At 42.5% G+C, this 13,757-nt stretch overlaps 1 protein-coding gene across 1 annotated transcript in view; it reads left to right on the plus strand.

Moving 5' to 3' along the window:
* The window catches only part of LOC126298234 (coiled-coil domain-containing protein 63), a 244,825-nt gene that overhangs the window by 197,075 nt on the left and 33,993 nt on the right, over positions 1-13,757 (plus strand). The window contains exon 7 of the mRNA XM_049989540.1: positions 443-701. Coding sequence (XP_049845497.1) covers positions 443-701 — 259 coding nt within the window. The remainder of the gene's footprint in view (positions 1-442; positions 702-13,757) is intronic.

Genomic DNA, 13,757 nt, shown 5'->3' on the forward strand with positions numbered 1-13,757 from the left:
TGATTTGTTACTTTGTATCTTATACTGATTTTCATACTGAGTTCCAATACGACTGCTAAGCTTCCATTTCTAGGAGTAAAATCTCTCATGGGAATTGAGAATGGGTAACTAAACAGCCTGTTTGGACTATTTATGAGGAGAATCCTGCGCTCCGGCTATGGGTTTATCATATGTATTCGTGTAGATAACACACACACACACACAGACACACACACACACACACTTGCTAACTAACACTCACAAGAGAGTTACAAAGTTTACAGTTCAGTACAGGTAAGAGGATATCAGTGGTGAAATACCTGCACTACTGTCTTGCTTAGAACACAAACAATGGATCTCTGTCCTTCAGTCTGGGACTGACTGACGCCGTAACACGATAAAGTTATGTTATTTCTTCGGCCGACGAACGCCGTTAATGAGGTATGTAAATGCTTTGTTACAGTTAGAGGCGCTGCAGGACCAAGTGGATGTTCTGAAGACGCGCATAGATGAGCAGAGGGCGCTGAACCGGCAGCGGGCACAACAGCAGCAAGACTGCCTGGCAGATCTGCGGTCGCAGCTGGAGGAGAGGACGAAGGAGGCGCAGGACACGGAGGACGTCCTGAAGGATCGCAATGATGTCCTTAGCAAGGTGCTCGAGGGCATAGAGCGCATATTCTCCCTGGCACACTGTGCGCAGTCACCCGTCTTGCAGCTGCTGGGTGAGTTGGGTCGCTGTTCCCATTCCTGGTCATTTTGTGGAGAGAGCATATGTAAATCGACTTCTTCATGCATGTACAACTAAATTTTTATTTTATTACAAATAATTTAGTCTCAAGTTTCTCACATTCATAAAATTCCCAGTATGCGTTTAGCGTCATAGTTCAATACAGTGCAGTGTTTCCGTCTATACCACAGGGTGAATATAAGTTATTGGTCGAGTTTCGAGTTGTTTTCACCAGCACTCAGCTTAAATGGGTAATCTTACTAGCGTGGATTAGCGTAAGTCTGAAGTTTTTAAGTTGATATTTAATTCCATTTACTATCTAGTAGGATATTTGTACACTGTAGTTCAAAAACGGTCGCTTCATTTACCGATTACAGCTGTCGGTTCTATGAGTATCTGTTATTGAAGTTCCACCAGGATTTGTACGCTAATGTAAATACTGACATCATCTTCCATAGTCATCTGGGGATAGTTAATTATTGGTAATTATGTTTAACGAAAGAACTAGCTCTCTAGGTCAAGAGTAAATAATGATACAGTTGATCAAGTGCATGGAAGGTTCTTAACAGAACACAGACAAGTTATTAGCAACAGAGACAGTAACGAAGCTTATTTGCAAGCAATTATAGAGCATCTTCTACAAACAAAAATTTGTGCACAGCCGGTCGGAATGGCCGTGCGGTTCTAGGCACTACAGTCTGGAACCGAGCGACCACTACGGTCGCAGGTTCGAATCCTGCCTCGGGCGTGGATGTGTGTGATGTCCTTAGGTTAGTTAGGTTTAATTAGTTCTAAGTTTCAGGCGACTGATGACCTAAGAAGTTAAGTTGCATAGTGCTCAGAACCATTTGAACCAAGCCATTTGTGCACAGCCTAAGGTTCACATAGACAAGCATCAGTTTTTTAGAATTTTATGGATTCCGTAGAAATATTGGAACACGTGAGGCAATACTGACCTTATGACTTATGTTAGAAGAAACATTAAGGAAAGGCAAACCTACGTTTCTAGCCTTTGTAGACTTAGAGAAAGCTTTTGACAATGTTGACTGGAATACTCTCTTTCAAATTCTAAAGGTGGCAGGGGTAAAATGCAGGGAGCGAAAGGCTATTTACAATTTGTACAGAAACCAGATCCCAGTTATTAGAGAGTCGAGGGACATGAAAGGGAAGCAGTGGTTGGGAAGGGAGTGAGACAGGGTTGTAGCCTCTCCCCGATGTTATTCAATCCGTATATTGAGCAAGCAGTAAAGGAAACAAAAGAAAAATTCGGAGAAGGTATTAAAATCCATGGAGAAGAAGTAAAAACTTTGAGGTTCGCCGATGATATTGTAATTCTATCAGAGACAGCAAAGGACTTGGAAGAGCAGTTGAACGGAATGGACATTGTCTTGAAAGGAGGATATACGATGAACATCAACAAAAGCAAAACGAGGATAATGGAATGTAGTCAAATTAAGTCGGGTGATGCTGAGGGAATTAGATTAGGAAATGAGACACTTAAAGTAGTGAAGGAGTTTTGCTATTTGGAGAGCAAAATAACTGATGATGGTCGAAGTAGAGAAGATATAAAATGTAGACTGGGATTGGCAAGGAAAGCGTTTTTGAAAAAGAGAAATTTGTTAACATCGAGGATAGATTTAAGTATCAGGAAGTCGTTTCTGAAAGTATTTGTATGGAGTGTAGCCATGTATGGAAATGAAACATGGACGATAAATAGTTTGGATAAGAAGAAAATAGAATTTTTCGAAATGTGGTGCTATAGAAGAATGCTGAATATTAGATGGTTAGATCACATAACTAATGATGAAGTATTGAATAGAATTGGGGAGAACAGGAGTTAGGGCGCAACTTGACAAAAAGAAGGGACCGGTTAGTAGGTCATATTCTGAGGTATCAAGGGAACACAAATTTAGCGTTGGAAGGCAGCGTGGAGGGTAAAAATCGTAGAGGGAGACCAAGAGATGAGTACACTAAGCAGATTCAGAAGGATGTAGGTTGCAGTAAGTACTGGGAGATGAAGAAGCTTGCACAGGAGAGGTTAGCATGGAGAGGTGCATCAAACCAGTCTCAGGACTGAAGACCACAGCAACAACATGGCTATAATCGAGGTAGCTTAGGATTTACTGGAGCAAAAATACCATACGATCAGAAGTATCTCAGCACTCCTGCGTACTGCGGAAATCAGCATTAGATCTCACTAGTGATGGATCTGCCAGTGTGAAAGGAGAAGGGGAGTAATGTGTTGCCACAAAAGAAGCAGTTACAGGAGAATGGGTTGTAGTAACAAATTCATCAAGGACATTTTAATCCTCCTAGAACAGTGCAAGCCGACTATTAGTGATGCGGTTGTGAAGGGGAAACGCGAAGGAACAGCAACAGTTGAACCAGGACCAGTCAGACGTCGTGTACTGACGGACAGGGATCTTCGAGTATTGCGAAGGGTGGCTGTAAAAAAGTCGCGTAAAATCAGCGAAGAAATCAGTCTTGAATTCCAGACTGCTACCAGTAGTGCAGTTAGCACAATGACTGTTAAGGGAGTTAAAAAAATTGGGTACAGTGGTCGATCAGCTCTTCATAAGCCACACATTTCTGTAGTCAACGAGGAGCGACGCTTGAGGTAGTGTAAAGTTCGACGCCAATGGAGGCTTCGTCCCCGCAGTAGACTTCAGTGGTACACAACCCCACAGCAGGCTACAGCAGTCCGCTCATCCCACCACTGTCCCTCCACTGTACGCGTACGTGGAGACAGTTTTGCGCAGCAATTGCCACCATAGTGTAACTGAGGTGGAATAAGGGGAACCAGCCCGCATTCGCCAAGGCAGATGGAAAGCCGCCTTGAAAAGCATCCACAGGCTGGCCGGCACACCGGACCTCGTCACTAATCCGCCGGGCGGATTCGTGCCGGGGTCGGCACTCCTTCCCCTTCGGGAAAAAGGGCATCAGACCGCAACGCTAGCCGGGCGGGTTTAGATAGTGTACTTAGGAAGGTTGTAGTGATATCTAACTTGCCCCTAAAGGTAAGAGACATAATATTCCTGTACGGGAATGTAAGAGTTTCTAAAATATCGTTGATTTTGAGTATGATATCATAAAAGTAAACATTAATTGCGACATTTCTGAACGACTTGTGCTTCGAAAGATTATCTGACCACTGTGGAACATAAGTTAACATGCCGAAAAAGCAGGAACAGGAGTTAATTTTGTAACAGTGCAGAACACTATCACTGTGTCATAGGTAGGCCCAGTAGTACTTAATCGATAAGGAAATAATGTTAGTCTTATATTGATAGCAAAGATTCTACTTTCCACATGGCCACACTACTCGCTGAAATTCTATGTGTATGATGTCTCCTGACACGTTCGTCGAGAAGAAAGTCTACATACTTTCTGGGATGCTACCAAAAAGAAAATACGCTTTTCCCCTAACCACAAAGGACATCAAACCCGACCTACTTCAGGAGATTGGCTAGAAAAGTAATGCTGCCTGGACGTCTCTTGTATTGCACGTCTCACATCGAGTGCACCCATCTTTATTGTCCAAACTTCAGGTTTCCTGTTGTGTGGCAGTGATGAGGGGACAGATTGAGTCAAGTTTAGCTTAGGATTATTTCATAATATTTATCTCAATTAAGTTAGGAAGATCTTCTGAACTTAATGATTCGACTTCCACTGTGAGAAAAGCTCTTTGTCTACCCCTCAGAAAATGTTCGCACTCTTCTCTTAACTTGTAACATATGAGGCGGATGCTTTATACAGCTTCTTATACTCGGTAGAGTTAGGGCACGAGGATACGTACGATAATTAGACATGCATATCGCGTAAAGTGAACATCGAGTCTCCGGGAGTGATTGGCATTCATGATATTCACGCGCGTAGCCTGCAGTAGCAGAATTTTCCTCTGGAAAAGTCTATAATTAAATAGCCCACCAACAGATAGCATTTAAGTAAATAACAAAAATTCTAATAAAGATGAGAGTCGACATCACATACCTAGCGGTAAGGCTACTTATTTACTTATCTAAAGTGTGGTGTCTCCATACTGTTGGTCACAATAAGGTAAATTACGTGGGATTGTTATTCCCTTTGTTAAATTCAATGTTATCTTCAAAGGTGACGGGACTGCTATCAGTCTCGCTATCTTAGAGACTGCTAACAGTTGAGTGTAGTAAGGCTGTAGATACAAGGCACTGCGGCTGGCGCTCACGTTTAGGCTGCCTGGACGAACCCCCTCTGCTATAACCTGAGAGTACATTCATCATCAGCCATATGACGTTCAGTTTTAAATAAAGGCCTTCTTTAGACCTCTGATGCTTACATTCCCTCAAATTATTTAGCATTCCGATTGAGTACTAACTTCATTAAGTATTATAGAGAACTTTACGATTATGACTTCATAGACATCGTTGTTGACTAAGCTAATGTCAGGCAGTCTGATGGTCTAGAACTGAGAAGACAAGATCTCGCGTTACACAGTGCAATTCGTTGTGTATCGTTAACGCCCAAGATTAGTAGCAAAACAGTTGTGGGTTGTTCTTGGATCTTTGTTTTGTATATCACACCATTTTCTTCCAGCAGTCTCCGAAAATGGACAACGGCTTTTACTTGTTAATTTTTTCCACAAAAGAGATGTATGTAAAGCAAAGAAAACACAATATTAGCCTTTTTTAAATTCTATTCATAAAGTAAGACGTTATCCGAGAAACCTGTTTCAGAAAAAAACTGCAGCTTTCTTTCATTTACTTCAAATTATTTTCTTTGGAGGTAATGACATGGCATCCCAACATTATGGACTCGGGCACATTAAATACACATCCGAGGCCTTTACGAGTACAGCTGACTGCATGGTTGAAACATATACAGCTAGGCTGTACTTGTACTAGGGGATTTCAAAAAGTAAATTGCACTTTACTGTTACAGGATAAGTAACTGTTATTAAATGCTGCAGTGCACTTCAGAGTGACATAGATACATGACACTATTTTTCAATGTAGTCACCAAATCTCTGCAAAGAACGATCGGTAAGTTCTACCGATCCTTCAGTTCCTCGACGATAGATATCTTCACCTTGCTCACGGAGTCATTCGCGAACAGCTGTGTGAATATCCTCATCATTGGAAAATCTTTTTCCCCCATAGGACCATTCAGCTTGCAGGAAAGAAGGAACTCGCATGGTGTAACATCCGGATTTCCGACTCATCATCGCCCCACGGGATTAGCCGAGCGGTCTGGGCGCTGCAGTCATGGACTGTACGGTTGGTCCCGGCGGAGATTCGAGTCCTCCCTCGGGCATGGGTGTGTGTGTTTGTCCTTAGGATAATTTAGGTTACGTAGTGTATAAGCTTAGGAACTGATGACCTTAGCAGTTAAGTCCCATAAGATTTCACACACATTTGAACATTTTTTTACTCAGCATTACTGATGTCTGTCAAACTGTTGACACCATTTCACTGCGGCTGGACGCAACATTGCATTTGTTGCACATACTACTATAATTTCACGGTAAATCTCTGTACCACTTAGCCATTTTGCCCGCAAGAGTCACACTGTCTTGCGTACTTCAACTTTGGAGTAGGTTTCCAGTTCCTGCGCCATTTCACTCCTATACTATGATAACTCTGCTATCCGCACTGTATCAAAACTGTCTGCTAGTAACCCGGAGCATATATTCTCTTCCCAAAATGCGCCACTTTTCTTCCGCAATGGCATTAGCGTTGGAAAACGTCTGTAACTTACTTTCTCAAGCCCCTAGGTGAAAGATCTCACTTCTAGAATCTGTATCTAGTTCCTGCTCATGCTTGAATAAAAAATTCTTAGTTCCTTGATGATATGAACTGTGTCCATACAAGGTCTAGCCTAAGCTTGCGCTAGAAACTGTCCAAAATGTGTTTTGCACCACCAGCATATCTGCGAATGCGTGAGGGTGTAAATCAAAGGGACGCAATGAAAGCAAGAATAAGTCTTTCTAAGTTAAGATAAAATAACTTTGATGTAAAATAATAAGAATCAAATAACCAAACAAAAACATTTTGTTTTATCTTGCATATTTTTGCACTTGCTTGAAAGCAAAATTAGCTGGTGAGTAACATTTAATATTTTGATGCTCCATTGCCTGCATTTTAACATGCGTGGTTTCTTTTGTTACGCTGTCTCACTCTTCGACAGCAGCCCTCCTGAGGTCATTCAAAATGTGACAAAGGACACTGCGAGGACGTACTACCAGTCACAAGCATACTGAAATGGTTCATGTAAACTGATACCAATGCCCATTCCATTCGGTTGAATCCTACCACCTTGAAGAGGGTGTTCAAGAGGTGGGTGGGATGTGCTGGTTCACTATCTTCTTGAAAGACGACCTCATTATTGAAATGTTTACTGCCAAACTGAGCAGTCGTTTGGCGGGTCTTATCTCAATAACGCACAGGTCTCGAAGAACCCTCGATAATGACGCGAGACGTCTGACATCCATATACTGTACTAGTTCAAAACATGATTGAATCTCTTGCTTACTGAATCCGTGAGGCTATATGTCCCATCATTGCGCTGGTATCCGGCACATTGTTCCACGAAGATAATCAAACAAATCCTGCAACACCGGTAAGGAACAGGTGATGGTAGATTTCGAAGTTCGCCGGACGCGGTGGTCTCGCGGTTCTAGGCGCTCATTCCGGAACCGTGCGACTGCTACGGTCGCAGGTTCGAATCCTGCCTCGGGCATGGATGTGTGTGATGTCCTTAGGTTATTTAGGTTTACCTAGTTCTAAGTTCTAGGGGACTGATGACCACAGATGTTAAGTCCCATAGTGCTCAGAGCCATTTTTGATGTCCAAGTTCAATTCCAGGTGTTCCCTTAACCACCTTGTTAGTGTACTACAGTACTGTGTGTTTTGTACTATTTTTCATAAGAAGGAAGTGCGTGACAGTTGTGTTAGGTGGGCTGCATTCATTAAGGTGAAGGCTCTCAGAGGGCCCTCCTACTTGGCGGGAGACATTGTTGTTCTATGCATCCTTACTCGCTCACAGTGTGCTCACAACTGAAAAGAGTGTCTTGATGCGATCGACGGGCATACTACAGACACTTCCCAAAACGTCTGTGAAAAGCCTCGTCGGATTTTCACAGTGGTTTCCATTTCGCAACTGATCGTTTCTCACTTTCCGAATAGCCCTCGTATCAGCACTGGAACCGTAGAATATCATCAGAAAAGTTAAGGTGCATCACATGTGTTAAGTAACAGGTATTCCTCTTTCTTTATCTAGATTAAGGATCAGCATATTTCCTCTACAGTTCCTGAGAATGGGTTTAGTGGCTTGGATTCTTCTTGCCTGATATTTCTTTGAGGTCTGAGCAGCCTAAATCGTAGTGTACAGGAAGCAATATGTTTATCAGTATATCAGCTTTTGAAGCCAGCTGTTCATTTTCTTCGTTTCACTCTAATAGGCTGTGCCCTTTTCAAGGGCATCTGCCTGGAGCGATTTGCAGAAATCACGGGAAACCTAAATCAGGACGGCAGGACGAGGAATGTGAACCGTCGTCCTTCCAAAAGCGAGTCTGGTGTGCTAATCACTGCGTCACCTCGGTCGGTAGGTGAAGTGTAAATATCACATGGGCAGCGTAATAGAAAGTCTGTTCATACAGGCAAAAAATTGCAAAAACTGAGAAGACAACCATGTTTCATCGATTTCAACCGCCACTAACAACGAAGGGACGAACACAGGACTTGAGAACTCGTAACAAGAGACGAACAGACCGTAAGTAATTTGAGCGCCCAAATCATCGTGGTATACAATTAATAAGCTATAAATAGGAAACTGTAGAGATGTTTTAGGTATAAGGTACCATATTTCATGAAAAACAACAGAGCAAGCTATATAAATAAAAGCGAAAATGCATCTGATAAAAATTACATTGTTTTGCTGCGGTAAGTATAAGGGGACCAAAAAGTTTCCGACTGAGATCGTTGCTGCGACATATATGCCACCCAGAGCGACTCTGATGCAGATATATAAGCACCGACATGTAGGTAAGGGGTTTGTCTGGCAATCGAACGGTAACTTTTTGATCGCCGCTATATAAGACGGAAAGCCAGTATGAATCGAATAAATCATAATTACATTATTACTCTGTTGAGAACCATCAGAGACCACGGGTTCTTTATACCAAAATAGAAAATATCCCTTCAGAACCTCTGAAATTTGGTTGGTGGTGTTCGTGATCACCATGTATATGTCGTCTTAACCGTAGTGAGTATAACGCTTTGCAATGGATATACACTGATGGAAACAATCGCAGTACTAAAAATAATCAACGTAGAGTTATGAAACTTCTGTGGACACACTTGTATACGTAACACTGCAAGATCAGAAACCAATGTAAGTGTGAAATAAACAATCGCAACTGTGAAATGCTGGTACATTAATGAACGGTGTAACTTCCAGAATGTTAATGCAAGCATGCAAACGTGCACGCATTGTGTTCTACAGATGGCGAATGTCGGTTTGTGGGCTAGGGTTCCATGCCTGTTGCAGTTGTCCGGTCAATACAGCGGCGGGTACTGCTGTTTGTGGATGACGCTCGACGTACAAATTTGCAGTCAGGGTGCGTGGGGGTACTACGATAATGCTCCTGCTATCATACAACATTGCACACCAGACCATAACTCCAGGTGTAGGGCCAGAGTGTCTAACACGCAGACAGGTTGGTTGCAGGCGCTCACCTAGTCTCCTTCTAACCAACAGACACCGAGGCAGATACAGCTTTCATCAGAAAACACAACAGATCTACAGCCTGTCCTTCAATGATCTCTCGCTTGACACCACTGAAGTCACACACAGATGTGATTTGGCGTCAGTGGAATAGACGCTACGGCCGGCCGTTGGGGCCGAGCGGTTCTAGGCGCTTCAGTCTGGAACCGCGCGACCACTACGGTCGCAGGTTCGAGTCTTGCCTCTGGCCTGGATGTGTGTGATGTCTTTAGGTTAGTTAGGTTTAAGAAGTTCTAATGTCTAGGGGACTGACTGTGGCAGCACGGTTCCTTCCGTCCCTTTGCGACGTTCCTGCAATTACCTGTGAACATTGTCTCAGCAGATCATCAGTAGGGAAACCGAGCGAAAACTACTGTACTTCGACGTGAACCAGGCTGCGATTATAGTCACTAATCTACGTTTCGAGAGACAGTTTTCACACGAAATGAAAATTTGGAAATTTGGAAATTTGGTATTTAACTAATATATTCTGAAACTTAGGTGAACAAGTATCACCGTCGAGCCCGTGCTAGTCTTAACACAGTCACTCACAATCCCTTTTCCTCACGTTAGCAAGTTTATGGTGTTGCATTTCCCGAAAACATAATAGTCGCTACCTAATGCAGTCACAGTTTTTAGTCACCGACCTGCTCAATTCGCCACGCGGAATTTGTCTTTTCTCGTCACAAAATTCACTCAAAAATTCCGAAATTTCTACACACCCATCGGAATAATTATACCGTCACTTTACATCACTTTTGATTACTTTTGATATATGAAACACTGCTAGAACCGGCAACTTATCATTTCCATCGGAACTACTACTACACACGTCCGAACTGTTTCATGGCTAGGCTCCGACTCCTCTCTAGAATACTCTAAGTCTTCTCCACCAGCAGAGAAAGGCGCGCGAAGAATATTGCTTTACCATTGGTCAGTTAACTCAACAGCCAATAGCAAAACAACATTCTCCCACGTCAGTCCTCGCTTTTCATCAGTAACCAATCGCAAAATAGTAAACCTAACGACTGCAATTTTTACCGACGTTATTATCTAATATGCTGAAGTCTTGTTTATGCATGAAGTTATTTACTGTAGTTATTTATACCTGAATTAACTTTCCATTTACCATAAACTTACTTTACAAATCTATTCTACAAAAATCCCCTTTGTCCACATCCACACTTCTTCGAAATGTTCCCATACTAAATCCTACTACATAACTCGTTAAACAGTTATCTTCATATTAACCTTAACCCACACTCACGCATCATTCATACTGCTAAAACACATTTATAACATTTTACATACGCAAAACGACATGATAACACTGTATAAAAATACTAGAGCAGTTTATGAAAAACATTCTATTACTTTAGTGCACTCTAGTGGACACAATAGAAACTAAATCACAGTCCCCTATCCAATACTGTCCTCTATCAGCTGATACATAAACTACGTGGGCGTCCTGTCTCGCATCACCATCTGTCACTATCCAGCTCTGAGACACATCTCCCACTTAACCGCCTCCAAGGCAGGATCGGTATACGGCGCTACGCCTCATGATGACCTCAGACGTTAAGTCCCATAGTGCTCAGAGCCATTTGAACCATTTGAATAGAAGCTACAGGGCCTCTGGTTCGGAGCTGTCCTTGAAGTAACAGATTTGTAACAGTTATTTGTGTCACAGCAGTCCCAACTGTTGTTCAAATTGCTGCTGCAGAGCAGTACGATTCGCCAAAGCCATACACGGCATAGGGTGGTCTTCTCGTCGGTAGTGCAACCTGGGTGTCCGGAGCCCAGTCTTCTTGTGATCGTACATTCAGGTGACCATCACTCCCAGCAATCATGTACACTGCCTATGTTTCTGCCAAGTCTTTCTGCACTACCGCAGAAGGAACATGCAGCTTCTCACGACCTCGTTCAAACACAGTAAGGTGTTGATAATGGCGTCTTTTTCACCCTAAAAGCGTTCTTATCTACCGGGAATTCACCACGTCCAATCTCAAAGGTAACTGTCTCTCTCGACAGTTACAGCGTGTATTTAAAGGAAATCTGATCTACATCATCATAGTGGGCTACTAGCGCCACTCTTGTATGACTGGCTCGAAAACTGACTAGACATCGTCTTTCAGATGTAGAAACACGCCTACCACTTTTCGTCTGTGTCGCAGAACTCCTTCTTGGTGTAGCGGTGTTTTTCCGTCAGTGCATTTCCAGTGTAGCTCCGGCAACTTCTTTGCCCGCTGTGCTTTGCGGGCCCCTGTGACTGCTCGCCGGTAGACGCCTTTACATGACCCAGTAATACTGTATCGCTTTCCAACGTAAACACTAATCCGGCTCTCCAAGCCAACCTACATAATGTACTCACCACACAACTTTATTAAAACGTCACTATTTCTGTCCTAGAAGGAGAGGGGTTTGTAGTGACATATCCCACAGCACTGCCAATACTCTTGACCTGCAGTCAGTGTATACATCTACCTGTGATTTGACTGCAGTGGTCAAGATTTCATTCTCAGCTGAATTTTCATTGCACGCTACGGCTTACGGATTCTGCCATGAATGTTCGTATGCAAACAATAGTTAAAAAAAAAATAGACTACGACAGATATGCTGTGTTATGCAGTATGTAGACGAAGAAGCACGCAACAACATACAAATAAAGAAATACGAAGGAATTCTCTATAACACAATAACGTGAAGAGCAAACGAATGGGAAGAAGTTCAATAAATCTGAACAGAAGAGGCAACAGGACTGTGATGCTGCTTCCTGCTGTATGCATATATACTGTGGTGCGGTCGATTCTGAAATACTTCCTTATTCTTGTTACAGTGACATTACACCTTGCATTGTTAATTTTCTTGACTGGCTTAAACTTATCACTGAGAACACATTGGTTAGTGTATGTCTTATTTCAGTCAAATGGCTCCGAGCACTATGGGACTTAACTGCTGAGGTCATCAGTCCACTAGAACTTAGAACTACTTAAACCTAAATAACCTAAGAACATCACACACATCCATGCCCGAGGCAGGATTCGAACCTACGACCGTAGCAGTAGCGCGGTTCCAGACTGTAGCGCCTAGAACCGCTCGGCCACTCCGACCAGCTCTTATTTCAGTCACTGGACTTAGATATGCATGTAATAATCGGTCCACGGGTGTGAATATCTTATTCGTAGCATTATTATTGTACCATATCAACCAAAACCTCTAAAAATAAACGCAAAATATATCTCTTTAAAACAGCAGATAAAAATTCGCTCGATGCCTTTCTAAGAGAGAGTCTCCATTCCTTCCAAGCTAATTATGTAAATGTAGACCAGATATGGCTCAAATTCAAAGATACAGTATCGACAGAAATAGATAGATTGCTACTGCATAAGTTAATAAGCGACGGGGCCGACCCACCATGGTACACAAAACACGTCAGAACACAGTTGCAGAAACAACAAAAAAAGCATGCCAAATTTAGAAGAACGCAAAATCCTCAAGAGTGACTAAGTTTCACGGAATCTCGAAATTTAGTGGAGACGTTAATGCGAAATGCTTTTAATAGTTTCCACCATGAAATACTGTCTCAAAATATGGTAGAAAACACAAAGAGATTCTGTTCGTATGTAAAGTACACCAGCGGCAAAAACAGTCAATACGGTCACTGAGCGCACCAGTGGCAAAAACAGTCAAAGTCGTCACTGCGCGATGGCGATGGAAATGTTACCGATGATGGTGCCACTAAAGCGGAGTTACTAAAAACAGTTTTCGCAATTCCTTCGCGAAAGAAGACGAAGTAAATATTCCAGAATTCAAAACCAGAACAGCTGTCAGCATGAGTGACATAAAAGTAGATATCTTAGGTGCTGCGAAATCACTTAAGAAAGGCAAGTCTTCTTGTCCAGATGGTATATCACTCAGGTTCCTTTCAGAGTATGCAGACACAATAGCGACTTTCTTAGCAATCATATACAACAGCTCATATACAACGAAAGGTCTGTTCCTAAAGACTGGAAAGCAGCACAGGTCACACCAATATTCAAGAAAGGAAATAGAAGTAACCCATTGAATTACAGACCCATATCACTGACCTCAATTTGCAGTAGGATTTTGGAGCCTGTACTGTACTCGAACATCATGGTTCACCTTCAAGAAAATAACTTATTGATACATAACCAACACGAATTCAGAAAATATCGTTCCTGTGCAACACAGCTAGCTATTTATTCCCATTAAGTAATGAGTGCTGTCGACAAGGGATCTCAGATTGATTCCATATTCCTAGATTTCCAGAAGGCTTTTTATGTCGTTCCTC

Source organism: Schistocerca gregaria, chromosome X (assembly GCF_023897955.1).
Source record: "Schistocerca gregaria isolate iqSchGreg1 chromosome X, iqSchGreg1.2, whole genome shotgun sequence".
Lineage (NCBI taxonomy): Eukaryota > Metazoa > Arthropoda > Insecta > Orthoptera > Acrididae > Schistocerca > Schistocerca gregaria.